The sequence below is a fragment of the Malaclemys terrapin genome, chromosome 7 (genome assembly GCF_027887155.1).
Source record: "Malaclemys terrapin pileata isolate rMalTer1 chromosome 7, rMalTer1.hap1, whole genome shotgun sequence".
In the NCBI taxonomy this organism is placed as follows: domain Eukaryota; kingdom Metazoa; phylum Chordata; order Testudines; family Emydidae; genus Malaclemys; species Malaclemys terrapin.
This window is the reverse complement of record NC_071511.1, coordinates 117,631,664-117,654,024: the sequence shown is the minus strand read 5'-3', so window position 1 is coordinate 117,654,024 and position 22,361 is coordinate 117,631,664. Positions and strand designations below refer to the sequence as shown.

Here is a 22,361-nt window from a genome sequence, read left to right as displayed (position 1 = left end):
AACTTTTCACCCTAACTGATCATATCTTTAACTCTGGCCACTCTTTGGCTATGAAGGTTTATCAAAAGAGAGAGTAACTTAAAAACTATGCAAATCCTCACAAATTTATCCCAGAGACACACACTCTCTCAATGGAATCAAAATCTGATTTCAGATCAACGAAGGCTGTATAAAACTTCCCCTCTTGGAGGAACAAAGTTTATAAATTGGGTGAGAGAGGGCAAAATAACTGTTGCTAGAGCAGTCCTTCTTGAAATTGGCTTGTTCCTCAACAAATAAATTACAGCTCTTTCCAGTCCTCTAATCTCCACAGGAGATACTTGGTATGGATATTAAAAATCATGTGTAAAAGGCTAATAGGTTGATAATTTCTAGGGTCATTTGTCACCTTGGGGGAGGTGGGGGGGTGCAATCCCTACATATTTTTATTAGTAAATAATTTTGCTAACACAAGGGCTCATAGACTCATAGACTCATAGACTTTAAGGTCAGAAGGGACCATTATGATCATCTGGTCTGACCCCCTGCATGATGCAGGCCGCAAGACCCTTCCCTGGACTCTGCCGTTGAAGTCCCCAATCCTGTGTTTTAGTGACTTCAATCGGCTGAGACCCTCCTGCTAGTGATCCCTGCCCCATGCTGCGGAGGAAGGCGAAAAACCTCCAGAGGCTCAGCCAATCTACCCTGGAGGAAAATTCCTTCCCGACCCCAAATATGGCGATCAGTAATACCCCGAGCATATAGGCAAGAGTCTCTAGCCTGACCCTTGTTGGCCATTATGCTATTCATGTACCATTGCTTGGTCTTCCTTGGCTACTATGTTTTACCATTAAACCATTCCCTCCATAAACTTATCCAACTTAATCTTAAAACCAGACAGGTCCGTCGCCCCCACCGTTTCCCTCGGAAGGCCGTTCCAATATTTCACCCCTCTGACGGTCAGAAACCTTCGTCTAATTTCAAGCCTGAACTTCCCCACGGCCAGTTTATATCCATTCGTTCTCGTGTCCACATTAGTACTAAGCTGGAATAATTCCTCTCCCTCCCTTGTATTAACCCCTCTGATATATTTGAAGATAGCAATCATATCCCCCCTCAGCCTTCGCTTTGTCAGACTAAACAACCAAAGCTCCTCTAGTCTCTTTTCATACGACAGGTTTTCCATTCCTCTGATCATCTTAGTCGCCCTTCTCTGCACCCGTTCCAGTTTGAGTTCATCTTTTTTAAACATGGGAGACCAGAACTGCACACAGTACTCCAAATGAGGTCTCACCAGCGCCTTATACAACGGAAGCAGGACCTCCCTATCCCTACTAGATATACCTCGCCTAATACACCCCAAGACCGCATTGGCTTTTTTCACCGCCACGTCACATTGTCGACTCATAGTCATCCTGCGGTCCACAAGGACCCCTAGGTCCTTCTCCTCTTCCGTTACTTCTAACCAATGCGTCCCCATCAAACAGTATAGTCCTTATAGACTTCTGCTGGGATAAAATCCTCCCCTTTATTACATTGGTTTTATCAAAATTCTGACTACCATGGTGGAGACTGTGGGCCATTCTGGATAAGAATAGCAGGTGAGGTCCATCGAGGTAGACCAAACCAAAGGGTTAATAGATGGATTATCATTGTACAAGGCAGAAAAATGTCTCTCCAAAGCATGTCTGGGATAAGAGCGTCAAATTTTATGTTAATCTTGTGGTAGACCATTGCTGCCATCATCTAAAATAGAGGAGATTTTTGTTTGTGGCAGTGAATTCAAATTTCTTTCAAAGGACCTTTTGATGCAACTTTTTCTTATTCGGCATTTTTATAGTCGTTTCTAAGGATAACTAATATCTTAATAGAATAAGAGGAACTATTATTTCTTAGAGCCCTTGCAATAATCTGAAACTGTTTTTTATAAACTGAAGCAATCCGAGTCATGACAGATTCTCTTATCTTCTAAAGGATAAAAAAAATCTATTTTTTTTATTTTTTTTACGGTTGAGTCATCCTGTAATTTAACAGTCTCAGTTTGTGTGTGCTTGTGATCAAAAATTAAGGTCCAAAAAGCTTATTCTTCAAAAGTTAACAAATCACTGGGTATGAGCTTCTCTCTACTTGAGGCTTTATTACTACTACTACTACTACTACTACTATCTAGTGCTTCTCATTAGATCTCAAATTGCTTCTCAATCTTTAATATATTTATCCACAGAACCTCTGCAAAGTTGGCAAATGTTAGAAACCCTATTTTTACAGATAGTGTCTCTGAATTAATTCCCTAAGTGACTTGCCAATGGTGATATAAGAAGTCTTTTGGTGGAGTAGGAAACTGAACTTGGGTCTCCCAAGTCGTAGGCTTGTGCCCTAATCACTGTACCAAATAACAGATTCCACTTAATATACCTTGAGTTTACACTTTCAAAATCAGGAGTAAAACACAATCTGTCAAAATCCCTTTTGGAAAAAGTGGCTGACGGGCAGAAATTCACCTCCAGGTGTTGACGATCACTGTCTGTAAAAGCCACTATAAAACTAGAGAAACAAGACCACTTTAAAGTAGAAACTGCAATATAGTCTAACACATTTGCCCCATCTAGAAGATGAGTGAAAAATGACCCTCCAGATCATTGCCATCTCTTCTATTCAAAGTCTCCAACCAAAACCTATTTAAAATTACAGAAAATTTACAACCTGGAGTATTTCTTACCTTGTCCTTAGCGTGTCCGGGGGAAGTGAAGATCATACCCTATTAAATGAGGAAGGGGAAAACTAAAAAATTCCTTATCAGAACTTGCTTGGTTATAAAAATTTCCCAAAAGAACAAAGATTGCTGATGAAAACTTTTCCGTAAGCAAGTGAATGAGAGATTCAAGCCCTACTCAGAAAGACACACTATAGAAAGGGAAGCTCAAAGGGGCATATGTATATTTAGGGCTAATGGAGTACATTTATTTGGGAAAATGATACTAGAGGCTTGAAAATAGGGATTGCCTCGTGTTATTTACTAGTTATAACATTTAACTTAGAGATGAGCAGGGCAAGACGATTTGCAGGTTTACCCCTCTTTGCATGCTTAACACCCTCTTCAGAATTCAAATACAGATTCAAAGCCTGGTAAATCGGATTCCTACTTAGAAACCAAGTTTCTTGGAGGAACACTAAATCGAATTGAGATAAATAGTTACTGAAATCCAAATCCTGGGAGTTACTTTTAAGGTGGAATCCCTGTCAGGCCCATCTAGTCAATCCCCTTCCCTTTCTAGGATCTCAGTTGAAAATTTGTTATGAAAAACTACACCATTGGTTTTGTGATTTAGGCCTAAATGTCCCAGGATAGTGATCTTTAACCAGGGCCAGCTCCAGGCACACTTTTTTTTTTTTTTTTGGCTTTGGCAAAAATGGTAGAGCTGGCCCTGTCTTCAACTGTCCTGCATGGTGCATAGGACTTGAGTAAATGGGTCTGAGGTTGGGCAGTTTTGTTTCACCTGAGTAACAGGTTATAGTCCAACAGGATTTGCTTGGTGGCCTGGTCACTCTTTTTTTTGTTTGTTAAAAGGAACAAAGATTCTTTCCAGTTGCATTTCATAGCTTTTTCCTTTTGATCTTTTAAATCTGAATATCTCTATAGTTAAGGAGAGGTTTCATATGACAGATTTTTCCTAACTGTCCACTGAAACGGGTACTATGCAAGCCATTTAAATTATAACCACTAACTTTCAGTTTTGGAAAGTTGGGCCCAAGACAAAGAATAATATAGAAGTAAAACTTGCTTTATATATTTATTTCTCTTTATTACTAGAAAACCATTTAGAAAAACTATGCCGTACAATTTCCCATTAAGTACCATATGTTTATAAGTTACCAGTTATAAACTACACTTATGAAATGAATCCCAAGTTCACTACATTACTCAATATCCATGATTTCTTTTCTTTGATGTTTGGATACTCATTGGCTGTTTTTCAAATCCGTTATCCTCAGTGGATCTTTCAGGTACCAATCCATTTCTTCCATATGTGTTCTGAATAGATCAGGCTGAATGACTTTTAAGTGAATATTTTATAAATCCATTGATTAAATCCGGTGCCTTTCCTGTGGCATGAGACTGAGATTTCAAACTGGAAATAGAGTTTTCTGTATAAATGCTTATCTATCTCTTATAAAATTCTGCAACTAGTAGTTTGGGACTTTACCTAAATGAAAGACTTTTCTCTTCCCGTGCCATACTGTCATGGCTGAGATCAGTGGAAAATGAGTAAATATTGTCCAGCGTGCCTACTGCTATTATGGAAAGGTACTATTCTTTTTCTGTTGTCTTTTTTTTAAAAGTGAACTGAAAGCAGTATTTTAAAAAGTAGATAATGGATTCTTCACTGTGGCAAAATACCATTCCTAAACAGGCAGCTGCATACTAAGGAAGCTGCAAATAATTAGCAGCTACACCATTCCTGGGTTCTAATTACATCTGATTCACTCTGACTTTGTGCAGTTTCCTTGAGTGTCAGCCCACTTAGCAAAAGGGAGGAAAAGGTAATCAGAAGACCGTACTGAAAGCTAGAGGCTGTCACGGAAATTTCATATCTAAACGTGACCAAAACAAGGATGTAGATGAACATAAAATAAACGTAAGTCTCTCTCCTGTTTTTCAATTTCTAGCTTGAACAGATGGAACTCGAAGTTCGAGAAATCCCCGCCCAAAGCCGGGGAATGTATAGCAGTAGAATGAGGAGCTACAAACAAGAAATGGGAAAACTTGAAGCGGATTTTGTGAGTATATTTTACATATGATAAAGGACGTCATTTAAGAAGAAACTTACCTTAGTGTAACTGTGTTTCAGAATGAAGTAATCACTTTCTTCTATTTCCCCAACTTTCTCCAATCAACTCCACATGGGCAGACTTTGGGGGTGAGAATAGTCTTAACTCATGCAAGGGTAGAAGGAGCTGTCCTCTTCCTGTCCACAAATGCAATAATATCTGCGCAGAGTGCTTATATGGGGAAGAACCTCCCTAATCGTTTGCTAGTCTGCAGTCCCAGTTAAACTCAGCAGACTACTTGCTCCTACCATTGTGCCCCCCACTTCTTCCGCCCCCCCATCTCTCTGTCCACACTCTTCTAGCCCTGTTTCTTGGCAAGGACTCAATAGCAGACCATTGTACTTATACTGTGTGAAGTCACTTAATTTTACAGGGTATTATGAGACTAGTATGAAGGACCATGTTTATAAGTTACCAGTTATAAACTACACTTATGAAATGAATCCCAAGTTCACTTCATTACTCAATATCCATGATTTCTTTTCCTTGATGTTTGGATACTCGTTGGCTGTTTTTCCAATCAGTTATCCTCAGTGGATCTTTCAGGTACCAAATGCAAACTAGCATGGTTCTCCTGTCTGTGTGCTTGTATAGCCTGCAAACCACCGGTCCTGTTTCTTTTGACTTTGAAATAGCGAATGGATTTGTGTACACACAAAATTGCTTCTAAAAGGGCTGACTGAAGACTTCAAATCCATCTGCTATTTTTTTCTGGGTGTAAGTAGTACATGTGACATGATAGGGTAAGCAGCTTAATGCTCCATTGCATCCCAAGGATAGAGCACCAGACTGACAGAGAGTGTTATCTGTAGTTGGGGAGTGAACGTTACTATGTATGTTGAGAACCCCCTATGTCCCCATGGAAACTCCTTGCCCCTTTCTTACCGCCTGCCATGCTCTAAATAGTTAAGAGAAGGGAGATTAGCCATGTCACCTTCACAGGGAGAAGAAAAGGGAGAAACTGGAATTGGGTAGGAGGTGAGGGCCCAGTGAGAACAGACAGGGATCTGTATAATGATGAAACAGGGTTGCTTGGGGGAAGAGAAGAAATGAGAGGTGCCTATGACTGAGAAATAGAAAATAAGTGATGGAAGAGCCTGGGATGGGGATGAGGGAATGCAAACAGCGCAGAGAGAGAAGAAAAGAGGGAATAGATCGAAGTGATGGAAAAAAAATAAGCAAGATATTTACCAGAAAAATGGAGGAAAAGAGTAAGGGATGGAAAAGAGAATGAAAAAAGCAATAGTTATGATTAGAAGTACGTTACGAGAGCTGAATGGTTCAGTTCACTGACGCCACTGTAGCTAAGGTGACACAAGCATTTGTGTTCTAATACTTGTTTTCACAAGTTTTTACTTACCGGGCTGAGATTCCTTCCGGCTTGCTCTTTACCCAAAGGTGAAGTTTCTGGGGAAGTTTACGTAACAGTGGTTTGGCTGTGCGTTCAAGGAGACCAGGGAAGAAAATATGGCATAAACTCTCTTGGCTTTTTGAGCTGCTCTAATAGTATGGGGGAAAGCAGCTGAAAATTTTCATTGAAATGGAAATGCCTTTTGAATACTCTGGTGAAAATCATCTTGACTGAGTTGTGATCTGTTGTAAGCAAACAGTTTACAGCCTAATAGGAGCGCTAGATGACATCTGGAAAATGTGGTTGTAAGTACATGCCTTCTGAAACACATTCACTTTTACTGCAGCTGAGGGTAAGTTTCTCATTATGAGCAGGATTTTCTTACAGACTCACTTCTCGAGGTTCGCTGCTCTTCCAAAAGGTGCATGCACATGTGAGCTGGCAGATTTAGACATCGTTCTTTATAAGTGGAATTGGAAACTCAACCTGGATCCCATTTAGGTTGGCTACTCCTACCCTTCCTTACTGTGTGAAGGAAAGTGAAGCTGTAAGTGGGCATTTATCAATCAGCAGAATACTGGGGCTAGAGCCTAGTACTTCATTTTGGGACTAAACCAGAGGTGGGCAAACTACGGCCCACGGGACCGTCCTGCCCGGCCCTTGAGCTCCAGGTTGGGGAGGCTAGCTCCGACCCCTCCCCCACTGTCCCTCCTCCCCCCACAGCCTCAGCTCGCCACACCGCCAGCGCTCTGGGCGACGGGGCTGCACGCTCCTGCAGGGCAGCGCTGCAGCGTGTCTGGCACTGGCCGGGCGGCGCGGTTGCCAGACATGATGCTTTGAGCGGCATGGTAAGGGGGCTGGGGAGTTGGATAAGGGGCAGGGGGTTCTGGGGGGGAGTCAGGGGACAGGGAGCAGGGGGCAGTTGGATGGGGCGGAGGTTCTGGCGGGGGGCAGTTGGGACGGGGAACAGGAGGGGTTGGATAGGCCTGGGAGTCCTAGGGGGCCTCTCAGGGGGCGGGGGTGTGGCTAGGGGTTGGGGCAGTTAGGGGACAGGGAGCAGGGGGGGTTGGGTAGGGGGTGGAGTCTCAGGGGCATGGTTAGGGTTGGGGGGGGTCTCAGGAGGGGGCGGTCAGGGGACAAGGAGCAGGGAGGGTTGGATGGGTCGGAGGTTCTGAGGGGGGCAGTCGGGGTGGGAAGTGGGAGGGGTCGGATTGGGGGTGGGGGCCAGGCTGTTTGGGGAGGCACTACCCGGCCCTCCATACAGTTTTGCAACCCCGACGTGGCCCTCAGGCCAAAAAGTTTGCCTACCTGTGGACTAAACGCAGAGGCTTAGAAGATTTTGTCTTAGTTTAAAAAAAAAAAAAAAGGACTTTAAACCAAAGCACGAGTCTGTCTTAATCAGTTCTCTTCCATGTTTTGAAATGTAATGATTATAGCTGTGGATGGCCCTCTCTTGGCCACTTACCTATGTAATTTAAGTAGAAGAATGTGAAAGCTGATTTAAGACTAATACTGTCTCTTCAAAGTGAATTGCATAAAGCATCTGGATCAGCACTTCTCTCAAACTTTAAAATGAATGACATAAATGGGACTGCAAGTTTAATTTTATACACCTTGTAATGAAAAAAATCTATTCTGTCAAGTTTTTTGTATGCCTGACAGAGTCCTGAAGACTTACCCCAGCTCAAGTAGTTATTGAAACCAACATTTCGGCAATATTCTTAAAACTTAACAGCAGGATGCATTAATTCTGCAGACGGTTAGATCCTTTATTTGTAAAGGAGAGGGCATTTAGGTTGAGTGATGGCAGACTGTTTCCAGATGGAAAGTCCGCTTGCATTTAGGTTGTGCTGGCCAAAGTGGCGAGAGACTGGGCTGACATCTTTACCTCATTGTATGACATTGTCATATGGTCATTGGGCATCTTGATGATTGGATGATATTTCTTGTAAACATTCATAACTGTTCTACACTTGCTAAGTCTTGAAGTATATTTTGACATTATATTAATCTTTTAACCTAGTGCAGTCACACTCTGAAAGGTGACTCTAAAAACGGCCTTGGAGGGTTTTGTTAATTGTACCTCATAAGCTAACTTCCAGATCAGATATGAACAGGTCACAAATAGATGGGTTTTTTTTTTCTTGGTGCCAGCCTTGCTAGCTCAACCCGAGCTTTCAGAATCTGACTGTTCTTTCCCACACATCACTGCTATAAAGATCATGCAGTCCGAATTAATCTTCCATACACATCTGTGCAGTTTTAAATTCAGATTATGCCCCTAGCAATCCCTGTGCAACTTCATAGTTTTCAGTAGGATTGCCCAGGTGTACCTGATAGCTCTGTAATTGGAATAAATGGTGCCCAAGAAGGAATAGCATCTAACTCACTCACTCTTGGCTGTGTCAGCTCTGCAGGACTAATGAAATTTAAAAACAATAAGTTATTTTTGTCATTAAAGTAAGCAGATTCCATGGGACTCTGAATAGATACGGGGGTCTTCTATTAGTCACATCTCACAGTGTAAGAAATTCCAGCTATTGAGGGTCTGATTCCGATACCATGACTCAGGTTGCACAGCACCTTATTCCTAAGGGATCCCATTAATTTCAAGTAAGTTCCTTACTTGTGTAGTAGGATACTATTCCTCATGAGTGAAGACATGAGAAGCTGGCCCATAAAAGGTCAAGCTTATTAAAGTTTCATACTAAAAATGCCATCAGTAAACTCTTACATAGCCCTTTTATGTGGATACAAGTAATGTAGGTAAACTTTAGTTTTAATAGCTCTTTTTAAAAAATGAAATACTCACTAAGATGTATCAACTAGGAGTGAGCCTTTACTGCTGTTGAATCTAAAGGTAATATAAAATATCACTACTTGCTTATATTGTGGAATGTGCTTGCAGTTTATGCCATGGTAAGGGCTCTATCTTGTGGCCAAATGTGGAGTTGCAAACTGCTTGTTTTTGCTTTGCAGAAAATCTCTTAACTAAAGCCCTGGGGCCATCTCTTAAAGGAACACTCAACTTGAAATCCACTCACTTACAAGTGGCTTCAGTTACTATACCTGCCTCTCAGTCCCTCTGCCACTACCTATGGTTTTACAGTTGCATTTGTTAAATGTTTTTTCTCTCTCTGGATGCTGTGTGAAGGACGCACCTGAACAGTGACAACAGACTATGACTGACTTTGTTATCAAATGCTCAAAAGTCTAAAAGTGAAAAAATGTTTTTTTCTGTCATCTTTTCGTTATAGTGATCTTAGGAGCTGTTTTTTGTCTACCATTATGCCCTCAGGATTGGATTGAGACAAAACTTTAATGGACAAAACTTTGGACTATTGCCTCTAATGTTGTATCTTGTCTGTGGGTAAACAGAGCAGGGTCATGAGCTTTCATTTCAGAATGTTCCAAAGGTTAACTTAAATATTTTTTTTCCTCCACCCAAGGAAGTCTATATGTGCCTGTTATGTAATTTTTATTTTTTCTTACTGCCCACATTGCCTTCACACGTGCATTTTCCAATACTGGCTGCATGTACTGTGGAGAATTTTCTCACTGGAAAACACTTTCCTTCTACTTGCAGTGCCAAAGTTGAGCTAACCACCCCAAACTGTTCTATGACTGTTGGCGCCTTCAAGAAATAAATATAGCAGGTTTCCTTGCTAAATGAAAGACTCCATTCCCATTCAGCACCAAATAACAGGCAGAGCTGCAAGACACCTCACTTAACTGAGAGGCACTTTAACTGGAAGTTTAGTGGACAGTATTCTACATAAAGAACACTTCTCTGTAAGAATATAAATAGTTGTAAGGGCCAGCTGTCCCAAAACTGGGTGTTTGTGTAAGTAAAAAAACCCTACACCCACAGTTTACACGGATGAAGAGGGCACATAAGCTACATTTTTGTCTAGACCAATAAGCTAATTTTTTTTGTGTGCGCATACTCTACTTGTACATCCCATCTTACACATTCAAAGTACTGTGGAAACATTCCAGTCCATTTGTTTCTCAGTGTTTTTATTGATGGTCACTGTATAATATTAAAGAATTGTATATACTGTAGCTGACTGTTCCCACAGCACCCTTCATATCTCACTTGCTGTCTTGACTTAGGTTATGAGCTCTTTGGGACAGGGACTCAATTTGTATGTTTCTGTAGCGTGCCTGGTGCAATGGGGCCTTGACCCTGGTGGAGACTTCTGTACTGTAACAAAAAAATCAATAACTCCCCATAACTATTGCTGAAATAAAAACTACAATAGAACACTTTGAATATCAAAAAGGAAACTTAAATGGAAGATCTGGGGAGAAGAAGATAGCATTGTGGACAAATACATTATGCAAGGATTTTAACAGTTACAGTACATTCTAGCACTATTGTAGCATCGTTGCATCTTGGCCAATAGCTTGATTTTTTTTTTTTTTTTCAAACTTGTAACTGGGGGGAAATCTTTCCAATTGTGACGAATATTACAAAAACAGCTCCTATCAATAAGCTTTAAAAATACTTAGGAAGGTTGTCAGTGAGGCCATATCTAGGAGGGTTATGTCAGCTGGAGTTAGCTTTTTGTCATGTGACTTTAGTAATAAAGTACCATTTGAATCCAAAAACATTGACCTGGACCATGGTAATAAGTACACCAGTCAAATCCTGAGTTATCAGATACTACTTTCCTGCTCCCACCCCTTCTTCTAGTCCACTCTTGTCCACCCTTACTGCCATCCATACTACTATTTGGAAATAAAAGAACACTTGCAAAACCGATTAGGTAGTGCCAGATATATGTGAGCCTAAATCCCCTTTCACTTTCTGGTTTAATTAAAATATCTAGGTTAACTCTTCTGCACCACATTGTTTCTGCTACATCATGTTTTCAATTTATTTGTAAAATAGCAAGGCAGTGTTTTCTCTTGTGTATTTACAAATTGTGTTTTGAGCAGATGTGTATAAAATGCAGCTTGGAGCTGAACCTACTTTAAAAAAAGAATTAGTCAGACTTAAGCCCCATCTACAATAGGAAATTGACATTTCTGAAATCATTTTAATCTTGTTCACACTAGTAATAGAACTGTTTTCAGCACAGGTTCAGGGGAGAATAGGTTCCCCTCAACTTGTGCTGAAAGCAGTTTTACTGTTAGTATGGACACAATGAAACTGACCTGACAAATTTCAAACTCTCTTCTGAAACTGATTTTCTCCATTGTATGGTGGCAATTAAACCATTTTCAGGCCCTAGTTCAGAGGAGCATATTACATTAAAGCATCTGTACTGGGTTCGTTCCTTACTATGAAAAGGTCTTGTTGCATGTAACCGGTCTTCAATCATTGTCAAACACACTTTCCTTGGGGAGAAGAGAAGTTTATTTAATCACTTTAAAGATGGGGACGAAACTGGACTATTGACAGGATTTTACTTATAAAATGAGTTAGACTAAAGGTGAAAGAAGGCCAAGTGGATTTATTACTGTGTTTGTGCATGTAGGGGTCTCTCCACCTTTTGATCACCTCTGCTCATGCAAAAGGTTGAGAGTGCCTCTGCTGTAGTGCCGTATGCTCAACAAGTGCCCTGTGTGGAAGAAACAGAGGAATGGCTATTCTCTTTATAACCATCCTCTGCAAAAATCTCCTATAGGAGCCGTGTTGCTAGTTGGGGCCAGGAGCTGAGGTGGAATCAGTTGGGTACTGCATACTCTCCAGATTACTGAAGTTGTGTGGCCTTTCCCCTCTCTCTATACTTAGTCCCTCCTCCTCCCCTCTCCCCCCAAAATACTCCCCCTTACAGATACATAGTCAGGAAAATTCAAGAACCTCATGAGGTTTTTTCCACACCTATGTCCTTTGTGGGTCCTCTCTTGTGGGAGGAGACTGGTCATGAATTTCCATTCAGTAAATTATATCCACTTTAATATCAATTAATTAGATATGACACAGAGGGGTTGTGAGAAAGGGGAAGGAGATGCAAAAGATTACTTTAGCGTTATCCAAGCCCCAAACTGAATTTCTAACGGGAGGCTAAGCTATAGAGTAACCTGGCTCAGTAGTAAAGCCTTAGGTATCTCTAGGGATCTGGAAAATTCAATTCTCTTTGCTTGCACCTTGAGAAAATGTATGGCATGGGGGTGTGAATGAATGAGAATAATAGAGCGGCTGGACGGAATTATTTCTCCATGAAACTTACCAGTGATGATTCCCTCTTCTTAGAGAGAAGTGTGAAAAAGAAGAGTTAATATGCTTCATTGACAATTAGTCTAAGTGGTTATGATCATCTGAATTGCGATTCCTTAGGGACCAGTTCAATGAAACAGCTTTTATTTTTTTGGTTTTTAAACTTTACGTATCAGTTACAAAGATTTCTTCTGTGCTTGATCAGTAAGTGAAGTCCAGTAATATGATTCCTAATGGGGGTGATGGGGAGGGTTGGGGAGGAAGGGGACAAGTAAAAGGGAAAGTAGAGAACTGGGGTTATTGCTAATCTGATTAAGGAATATTAATGCTCTCAACTAATTTCACCTTGATATTCTTATACAGTTCTTAATAAGGCTGTTCAAAAATGTACAGAAATCTTCACCATGCCAACATGCAGGCATCTTGTTCTGGAAGAACCATCTCTAGAGACTTCAGTTTCCATGACATTATCATTTTTCAGTCTTGGAGGGTGTCAATAACTGTAATGCCAGTGTGGTGATGGTGATGATGAGTTTAGTAAACCTGCCTCTCAGCAACTGGACTGACCCAGTTCTATCAAATAAACCTACCATAAGATAGTGACTGAGGGATCCTGGTGACCTGTCTTGAATTTGAATTAGTGATCTAGAGACGAAAAGCATTGGGTCCCCTGAAACATCCAGTGCATCCCGGTTTTCTTTCATTGCACCCACAAAAAAGATACTGCATCAGCGTAGGCCTAAAATCACTCCATTTTAGCATAAATTCCCTTGCAATGTATCACTTATGCCATTTAATGGAAAATCAGTATAATTGTAATTTGGAATCTAGTGCAGAAGCAGTGGTGATTTCTGTCACCTGTCAATCTGCTCTATTACTCAATGTATAAAGATGCCTGGATGTTGGCAATGACCAGACTTTCCTTCTCCCCATCCTACATTTTTGTTTCCGCATCTGTACATAACAGTATATGTGTTGAATCTTCCTTTGCTCGGCAAAGCTTCAAATATTTTGCTTGCTCTTGTTTGTTTTGTTCGTTCACATTGGCAGAAACGCATCCAATCTAATTAATGTACTTCTAACCACCCACAAAGGTAACTTCATATAGAGGAAGTGTGATTCTGGTAGAGGAATGTGACTATAAAACTGACATCATGGCTTTAATATTTTATTCTCTCTCAGCGATTCCTTATCTAAGTCAAATGATACTCTTCTTTTTGGAGCTGCCAGGTAGAATCAAGTTGTTTTCTTTCTGCCTCTGATATCATCACCAGTAATAAAGATTCCACAGTTGGAATTTAGCTGTCAGTTTTGATGATGCATGAGGCAGAAAAGAATCTAGCTTACTCTCCCATAGTCACATGGGCTCCCTGATACTAATAAAAGTAGAAACTTTTATTTTTGTCTCTAAAATGAATACATATGACTTCAGGAAAAAGAACAGGAGTACTTGTGGCACCTTAGAGACTAACCAATTTATTAGAGCATAAGCTTTCGTGGGCTACAGCCCACTTCTTCGGATGCATAGGGACTTATGGAAACGTATGACTTCAGGAAATCCCAGGAGCTGGCAAATTGAGCAAGAAATATCATTTTTTAACATGGTCAATTCTCTGATTATAGTCACAATGTTTAAAATTCCTTAACAGGTTCTCTCATTTGTGTTTGGCTACAGAATAAGGAGAGACATGAGCTACTGATAATGTTTTGACATTAGAAGAATTAATTACAGAGCTTTTTAAACTTCTTTGTTTAGTTTGTTCAGACACTGACACTAGATGGCACTGTTTGCAAAGCAAGTCTTTTTTTTTTTTTTTTCCCCTTTCCTTTTTTCTGTTTGGTAGTAACTGAAATTACTGTTTCATGAATAAAATATTTCTGGTGGGATTTGCATTTCTATATTGGCTGAAGATACTGTGTTGTATGTTTTATTAACCAGCCCAGTGCAACTGTCAGCCTATTAAAGAGATCCAATGGACCCTGTTTAGCTAAATAAACTAAATAAGTCCAATTCGTCAAATTGTGTTCCTGGCTGTTTATTTTCCATTCTTTTGATGTACAGTTTATTTTAAGTTAAAGTTACATAGGTTTAAAAATTAATGGGGAAAATAGAATTTAGTGTTTGGAACATGGAAAGACTAATTGCCGTGGTCAAAAATAGCTTTGCTTTTAAGGTGAAGTTGCTCTTTGGCAAATGGTGAACTTTTTATTGATGACTGATTAACTGTCCTATGGCAAAAATTGTTTTGATAAATAAATGGTGTATGGCCTCTTTTATCTGCTTGTTGAAGTCTGTGTCCTTAAACAAAACTTTAAATCGAAGCATAATTTTTTTTTAAGAAGTAACTATCATACATAAACAATTTTATTGCAAAATGTGTGTGGGGGATTAGTATTGATATACTTCCCATCATATTTTAAGGAGATATATTTTCTGTGTTACTGAAATAAATATTGCATGATAGTAGTCATTATATAAAGTAAATAATAACTCTGACACTACAAAAATGCTGTCGGGCTAATTCTTTATATTATATGTTGTGGTGGTGATAATAGCAGTATTGAAAATCTTTGTTCTTTCTACTCTACTATTTCAGAGCTGTTTTACTTTGCTTGTTTTTACAGCAGAATTTTGCTATAGATTCCTGTAAGGTGAACGATATATTTGTGCTAAAGCTGTTAGTATATGGAGAATTATTCTATGAAGCCTCTTTAAAGATTGTTGTCAAAAAGCAAATATATTTCTAGTTTTGTTAGCATGAGAAGGGGGAGGAATGGTGGTGAGTGGTAGCTATTTTCCTTTCTGGTGATTTCCCGAACACTGCTTTTGAGATGTTCAGTATTAACTTTTGCATGTTTTCCAGGAAATTGAACTTGCACAGTATCATTATTGCATAATTTTACTTCTGTATTCTTGTGTTACCAAAAACGGAACACTGGGTTTTAATACAACAAAAAACACATTTCAGTCAAATTGCTTTTTTTAGTTTTCCAGATAAGTCCATGATATAATGGAGTAAATAAACTAGGAACTAAATTGTATGCCTAAACTTTGTAGTGTTAAAGTTTGTCAACAGAAATCACATGATCAGTAAATTCTGCTGTCTCTTTTTTTTTTTCTTTACTATACTAGAATATTGTCAAAGTTGCTGTTCACTTTAAGGGGAAATTTTACAGATATTTCTAGAAAAGCTATCAATATTGAATTAAATACTATTTTTCTATACAGATGAATTCCTGAAATAAGTTTGAGACAAATAAAAGTCTAAGTCACTCTGTTTAATTGCTAAAACATACAAGTGTCAACTTGTTATCCCTTTGATGTAGCCAGCTGATTATGTATACAGCACTGATATGCCATAAATGGGACAGACATAAAGGGTACTTTCTGCGATATTTCAGCATTACGTAATCTAGTAAACTAGATGCTGTGGACAATATCTTGAAATGGACATGTGTTTTTATTCATGTGGAAATATGTCCTTGCTTTTCAGAATGAGGTTGGTGAGGGCAAGTGGGTTAGACTTGTTTTTCTTCTAGTGATTATTCCTGAATCTATCTTTATTTATTTATTGAATACCTCTACTCCTCATTTGCAATTTAGCATGTAGTAGCTGTCCTTATTGATCAGAGTCCCACTGTGCTAGGTGCTGGAAACAAAAACATAACAAAATTATGGTCACAGCCCCATGGAGCTTACAGTCTTACATTGACTAGCAATGTGCACAGAGTTGGAGAATAACTGGCTACTTCAAGGAAATTCAATATCAAAAATACATATGCTATGTATTATACTTACCTGGAAACTTAACTTTTGTGTACATTGATAACAAGCAGACCAATAGACTTGGGCCTCTTTAATCCTTCATCTCCATTTTGTGTTTGGTATCAGGGTAGCCATGCTGTGAAAATAAGGGGCATTCTAGCACTTGACAATCCTTGCGGTGGCCTCGCTCATAAACAAGGGGATGCTCAATACAAAAAAAAATTAGGAAGGGCAGAAGAGTAAAAGCAGATATTAAACAGGAGAATGACCTTTCTCCACCGTAGATTAACAGTTCAAATCCAGACAGAGTTGGTTGAGCATGAAAGCTGTTGCCATTTGATAGTTATTAATGCCTGATGTGAAATGAAGTTGGTGGCCTCAATCCACTTCCCAGTGGACAGGTGTTTTCATCACATATGCGCCACAGTTGGCAAACTTGTCCTCTGTGTTATGGACTGGGATGTATGCAGTCTGGCCAACTAGTCAGAGCAGGAGTTGGGTCTAGTGGGCAGAGCAGGCATCCAGGCTGGGGAACGAAGCCAAGGGGCAGCACCAGAGTCAACTGCCAATTACCAGAGCCAAGGGTCAAGCCAGAGTTGGAACCAGGAATCAAAGCTGCGGATCAGAGCTGAGATCAGATACAAAATGCTGGATCCAAGGGTCAAGCCAGAGTCAGGGTCAGAATTCGGAGGCCAGGGTTGGAGTCAGGGCTGGTAACTGATGATTGGAAGCAAGGCTTAAGGGCAGCAGCTGGAGGAGAGGCAAGGATCAAGCACTCGGCATGAGCATGGTGGGAACAGGAGCAAAGGTAGGAGCAGAGCAGGAATAAGAAATGGCTGAGTGCAGGAGACAGGCATGAGTAAGGTCCAACTCAGCCACAACAGGAAATCACGATGTTGCTCAGACAAACTTCCTGTGCCACCTCCTGGCTTAAGACGCGTAATTAGACCAATTGGTGGAGCTCGGTGTTCCTCCGATCAGGGGTCCCATGGGTGGTACCTTGGCTGAGGCTGTAGTCCTCCCAGGTTTTAGCAGACGTTGGGTCGAGGCCAGGATGTGGTGGCTGTCTGGGGACTCCCAGGTCTTGGGTTCAAGACCTAGGACATCACACTCTGCTACAGCAACTTGACCAAGTAGGACACTGCATTACTCACTCACTCCAGCATTGGTCTTTTTTGGTCCGAGTGGAAACACATTATCTAGGCTGTAGGGGAAGGTACTGTTCAGCTGCTACACCTGTTCTGTAGGGAGCCCAATACAAAGCCTGTTGAAGTCAAAGGAGACAGATTCCTATTGTGTTCAGGTTGGCGTTGATCAGACCCTACATAAATAGAAAACTACAGTATCTAAGGCTGTAGCACCTTTCAGACACATCAATTCACATGCACAAACCTTTGTTCTAGGTTTAAATCAAGTATTTATGTGTGACCTTCAGCTGCCTAGGGTACATAGCCAGACAGTACTGAAGACATTGTTTTTTGAATGATTCAGGAAAAGTTGTTTTTTATATCTTGTTTTATTTTAAATTGTGCATTAACAGAACTTTAATTAATTTCTAATTGAGCAACTTTTTAAAATAAGGCAAATCCAGTTAGCGCACATCAGAAGCTACAGGCTTGCTCAAGTACTTACACTTTTAGTGTAAGCTTTTGGGGGCAGGAAACATCTTTTTGTTCTGTATTTGTACAGCACCTAGCACAATGGGGCCCTCATTCATGACTGAGGCTCCTAGGTTCTACGGTAATACAAATCACAAATAATAGATTTAAAAAATATTTGTATTCTCCCATGTGGTGAGAATAAGATTGCCAAGTCCACAGGTTTCTTGTAACCGTGGGTATTTTTTTTTTTTCTTCTCTGGTAATTGTAGGTTAGTTTTGATGTTATGGGTAGCTATACATTGAACTATCATTTAAATTACCTGGGGCTTTATAAATTACATTTGCCAGCATCCCCAAAAGAGTAAAATATATTTTTTTCTAGGGTTATGGTAAAGAAAGATCAAGGTTAAATCAGGGGTAGCTAATCTCAATTTTCTAGTCAAGATGGAACCTTAGAGCTCTGGTCAAGTGTAGGTAGTCTTTTGGTCTATCCAAGGCCGTGATCAAGTGTCTTGATGTTTTTGGTCTTTTGGCCTCGAGATGAAAACCTTGTCTTTGCTTCTGGGACCTTGAAGTAAAAAAATTCCCTTTGTCTTCTCTTCAGCTTTATGCCTTTACCATACGGCCCTTCTTGGATCCTCACCTCAGCCCAAGACATTTGGACTGCACCTCTCTTCCTGCAAATACAGGATGCAGTTCAGACTTGTTCATAAGGCTCTGGGACTTAGACCTACCTTTTCCATCCTCTCACTAGATACTCAGCCTTTATAGGAATTCTGTCTTTAAATGGATAATTTTAGGTCAGCAGTAAGCAAAATCTCCTCCAATTTTCTTCTCACCCTCTTTTTCTTTCTTTCCGAATGTTAGAGGTTTTGCTCCTCGAATAGGGCCACCCTTGAATTCCTTTTGTTTGTCCCACCTCTTCTCCCATTATGGTGGAACAAGCCAAATGGAGCAAGCAAAAGGCCAAGAAGTGCTCCGTTAGCATGGAGACCTTCCCAGGAGCCACAGAAGGTGTGTTCTACCATAGCTGTTTCCTGCCTGCAGAGCCTTGCTCTGTCATGGGAAGGGGACCATAGTTTTGATATTTTCTTGGGGCCTTCTCATCCTTCCTGCATCTCACCAGCTCAGACTCTTCAGAAAACAACTCACTCCAGAAAACAACTCTTGCCGCCAAGTTAAAGTATGGGCTGGATGAATGGACTGTAAGGTGGATAGAAAGCTGGCTAAATCGTCGGGCTCAATGGGTAGTGATCAATGGCTCCATGTCTAGTTGGCAGCCGGTTTCAAGCAGAGTGCCCCAAGGGTCGGTCTTGGGGCCAGTTTTGTTTAATATCTTTATTAATGATCTGGAGGATGGTGTGGACTGCACTCTCAGCAAGTTTGCAGATGACACTAAACTGGGAGGCGTGGTAGATACGCTGGCTGGTAGATACAGAGGAACCTAGACAAATTAGAGGATTGGGCCAAAAAAAACCTGATGAGGTTCAACAAGGACGAGTGCAGAGTCCTGCACTTAGGACGGAAGAATCCTATGCACTGCTACAGACTAGGGACTGATTGGCTAGGTAGCAGTTCTGCAGAAAAGGACCTAGGGGTCACAGTGGACGAGAAGCTGGATATGAGTCAACACTGTGCTCTTGTTGCCAAGAAGGCTAATGGCATTTTGCGCTGTATAAGTAGGGGCATTGCCAGCAGATCGAGGAACGTGATCGTTCCCCTTTATTCGACATCGGTGAGGCCTCACCTGGAGTACTGTGTCCAGTTTTGGGCCCCACACTACAAGAAGGATGTGGAAATATTGGAAAGAGTCCAGCGGAGGACAACAAAAATGATTAGGGGTCTGGAGTACATGACTTATGAGGAGCAGCTGAGGGAACTGGGATTGTTTAGTCTCCAGAAGAGAAGAATGAGGGGGGATTTGATAGCTGCTTTCAACTACCTGAGGGGGGGTTCCAAAGATGATGGAGCTCGGCTGTTCTCAGTGGTGGCAGATGACAGAACAAGGAGCAATGGTCTCAAGTTGCAGTGGGGGAGGTCTAGGTTGGATATTAGGAAACACTATTTCACTAGGAGGGTGGTGAAGCACTGGAATGGGTTACCTAGGGAGGTGATGGAATATCCTTCCTTGGAGGTTTTTAAGGCCCGGCTTGACAAAGCCCAGGCTGGGATGATTTAGTTGGGAATTGGTCCTGCTTTGAGCAGGGGGTTGGACTAGACCTCCCGAGGTCCCTTCCAACCCTGATATTCTATTCTATAAATGTGGATCAGCCTTTTTCAGCACTTTAGGCTCAGCAAGCAAAACCATCTTCATTGATTTCATTAGGGGCAAATCCACCTGGAAAGGGAAAAGCTCCAAGATCCCATCCTCTGTTCTTAAATGGGTAACTGAGTAATTTTGTCAGGAATCTGGCATCCTTTAGGTGCCTTACCTCCTTCCCAAATGGAAGATTTGGGAGACTCCCCTCCACTGTTTCTTCTGTTTTGTTTTAGATGAGGTGCACCAGGGCTTAGGACCTCCTTTCATTGCCTCCTGTATCGGAATACCCCCCCCCCCCCAAAAAAAAAATGAGAGAGAGAGAAAAGCCCTTGTGGGATGACCACTGTCCCCACAAAAAAGCACAGAAAATATCCCAAAAGCACTCCAGAACCTCCCTTTTTTTCCCTACAGCTTTACCCCCTTCCCTAAAAGAGAAACTATCTGAAGACAAGCGTCAAATACCATGCCAGAGAAACAGGACAGGTTCGTTCTCTGATCTGTTTCAAACCTTCAGATTCAGCCAGGGAAAGATAAGGTACAGGCCATAAACATTAGTAGATATTTTTCTTAATTCCTTGGCGTGTTCAGTATTGCCAACACCAAGCATTCAAAAATCTTAAGCTCAGCCCAGTCAAAATCATGACATGGGCTTAAAACTCATGATATTTTATAAATAATAATTTTTGGTTTCTCTTTTATTTTCCATCAGTATTTGAACATTTAGCATTTGTGTTTTTGAGCTTTTCTCTACAACCCTGAGGGCTAGCGACTCTTCTTTAAGAAAAACACCACATTTCATGAAACTTGCAATAAAATCACAAGAGTTGGCAAATTTGTGGCTGAAGTGTATGTATTGTCCATTATAAAAACAAGTGTATGCTGCTTTTCCTCATTTTAATAACTGGATTTTGAGAAAAATGTCTCCTGTCTCCTAGAAATACTTTGTTTGTTTGTTTTTTTATTTATTTATTTTTGGGGTGAAAACTGTGAGGAACTCCCCAGCATGACTTTATTTTGTGGAATATACAGATTTGCACTCACTGATAATACTCCAGATTCTGCCAAGACGACAATTAGGTTTATATATCAATAACTACCTGGTTAATAGCAAGCAGTTTTGTGTTAGAACTATATCTTTAGTAAATGAGTTTGCATCTTTCTCTTGGCTGTCAGGGATAATTCCATGTTTTCATGGTTACACTTTTTAAAAGTCTGAACATGACTGTGTGTGTGCACATGTGCATTGATCAGATGCGCAAACATCTTTATAACCAGGGCTTCATTGTCCCACCCCGCTTCTATAAACAACCACTTCTGTTGTCACACTTCTGCAAACAGAGGAGACTTGGGTTAGGAAAGTGTGCCTGAGCGAGGACACACAACAGGGGCAGAAATACTGGTGGTATTCCCCCAATCTCCAGGGAAGGTTTTCCATAGGCATGCAGTTCTGCACATGACAGGGAGACTATGTTGGACAGGCTACCTCTTTCCACACCATCTCCTCATCCCCAATGCTATGCAGACAGTAGTGTAAGATAGCATGGCAAAGCTAGCACTATCGTGAGGACTAGGAGGGAGTGAAGATGGCCTTGCCTCTGAAGACCTCCCAAAATCTATAGGCTAAGGGCTCTGAACTCCTTCCATGCCTGTTCTGCAGTGAATGGTGATTAAAGCTATGGAGTCCACACCTGAGCTACCTCTATAGTCACTTGCTAATGAGGTTCTGCTTCCTTGGAACACTCCATTGTCTGGTCCCTCAATTGAGGAATAAAATGTTTGTGTTCTAGGCCCTTAAAACCAACCAACTTTGGATTTCCAGATATCTTGTATTTTAAAGAAAAGGTTTTTATTATTTTAATTGTAATCATATCAGAAAATTTCATTTGAGAGCTACCCTCATTATTGTGAGTTTTAGTTTTATGGCCTGCTCATAGCAACCAGATGAGTTACTAAAGAAAATCAGTGTTCAAACACCTATCAAGTTGTCCTAATGCTGGCTGTTTTTAGTTGGAAACTCTGACTACATAAATACTGGTCAGATATTTCCAGATAGAATTTTGGTGACTTGCAAGTATGATTTTTTTTTTTCATTTTGGTTAATTTTTTAGTCACCTGACAAAGACTGGTAAGAAAACAGAAATAGATGGGAAGGTGTATTGTACATCAAGTTTTTCTCACTTGTAATATGAACAGCAGAAAAAAATCAGGTTTCCCACATTTCTAGTGCATTTCAGAAATCCTCAAATCCAGTCTCTGATCCCATGTGGCAAACAAATATTAATGGCTGATACTACAATCATAGAATATCAGGGTTGGAAGGGACCTCAGAAGGTCATCTAGTCCAACCCCCTGCTCAAAGCAGGACCTAATCCCCAACTAAATCATCCCAGCCAGGGCTTTGTCAA

The 22,361-nt window shown here is 40.7% G+C and overlaps 1 protein-coding gene across 7 annotated transcripts in view; it reads left to right on the top strand.

The window, feature by feature from the left end:
* Positions 1-22,361, top strand: part of VTI1A (vesicle transport through interaction with t-SNAREs 1A) — a 344,685-nt gene that overhangs the window by 17,705 nt on the left and 304,619 nt on the right. For all 7 annotated transcript variants that reach the window (XM_054035481.1, XM_054035480.1, XM_054035485.1 and 4 more), the window contains exon 3: positions 4,648-4,758. In XM_054035481.1, coding sequence (XP_053891456.1) covers positions 4,648-4,758 — 111 coding nt within the window. The remainder of the gene's footprint in view (positions 1-4,647; positions 4,759-22,361) is intronic.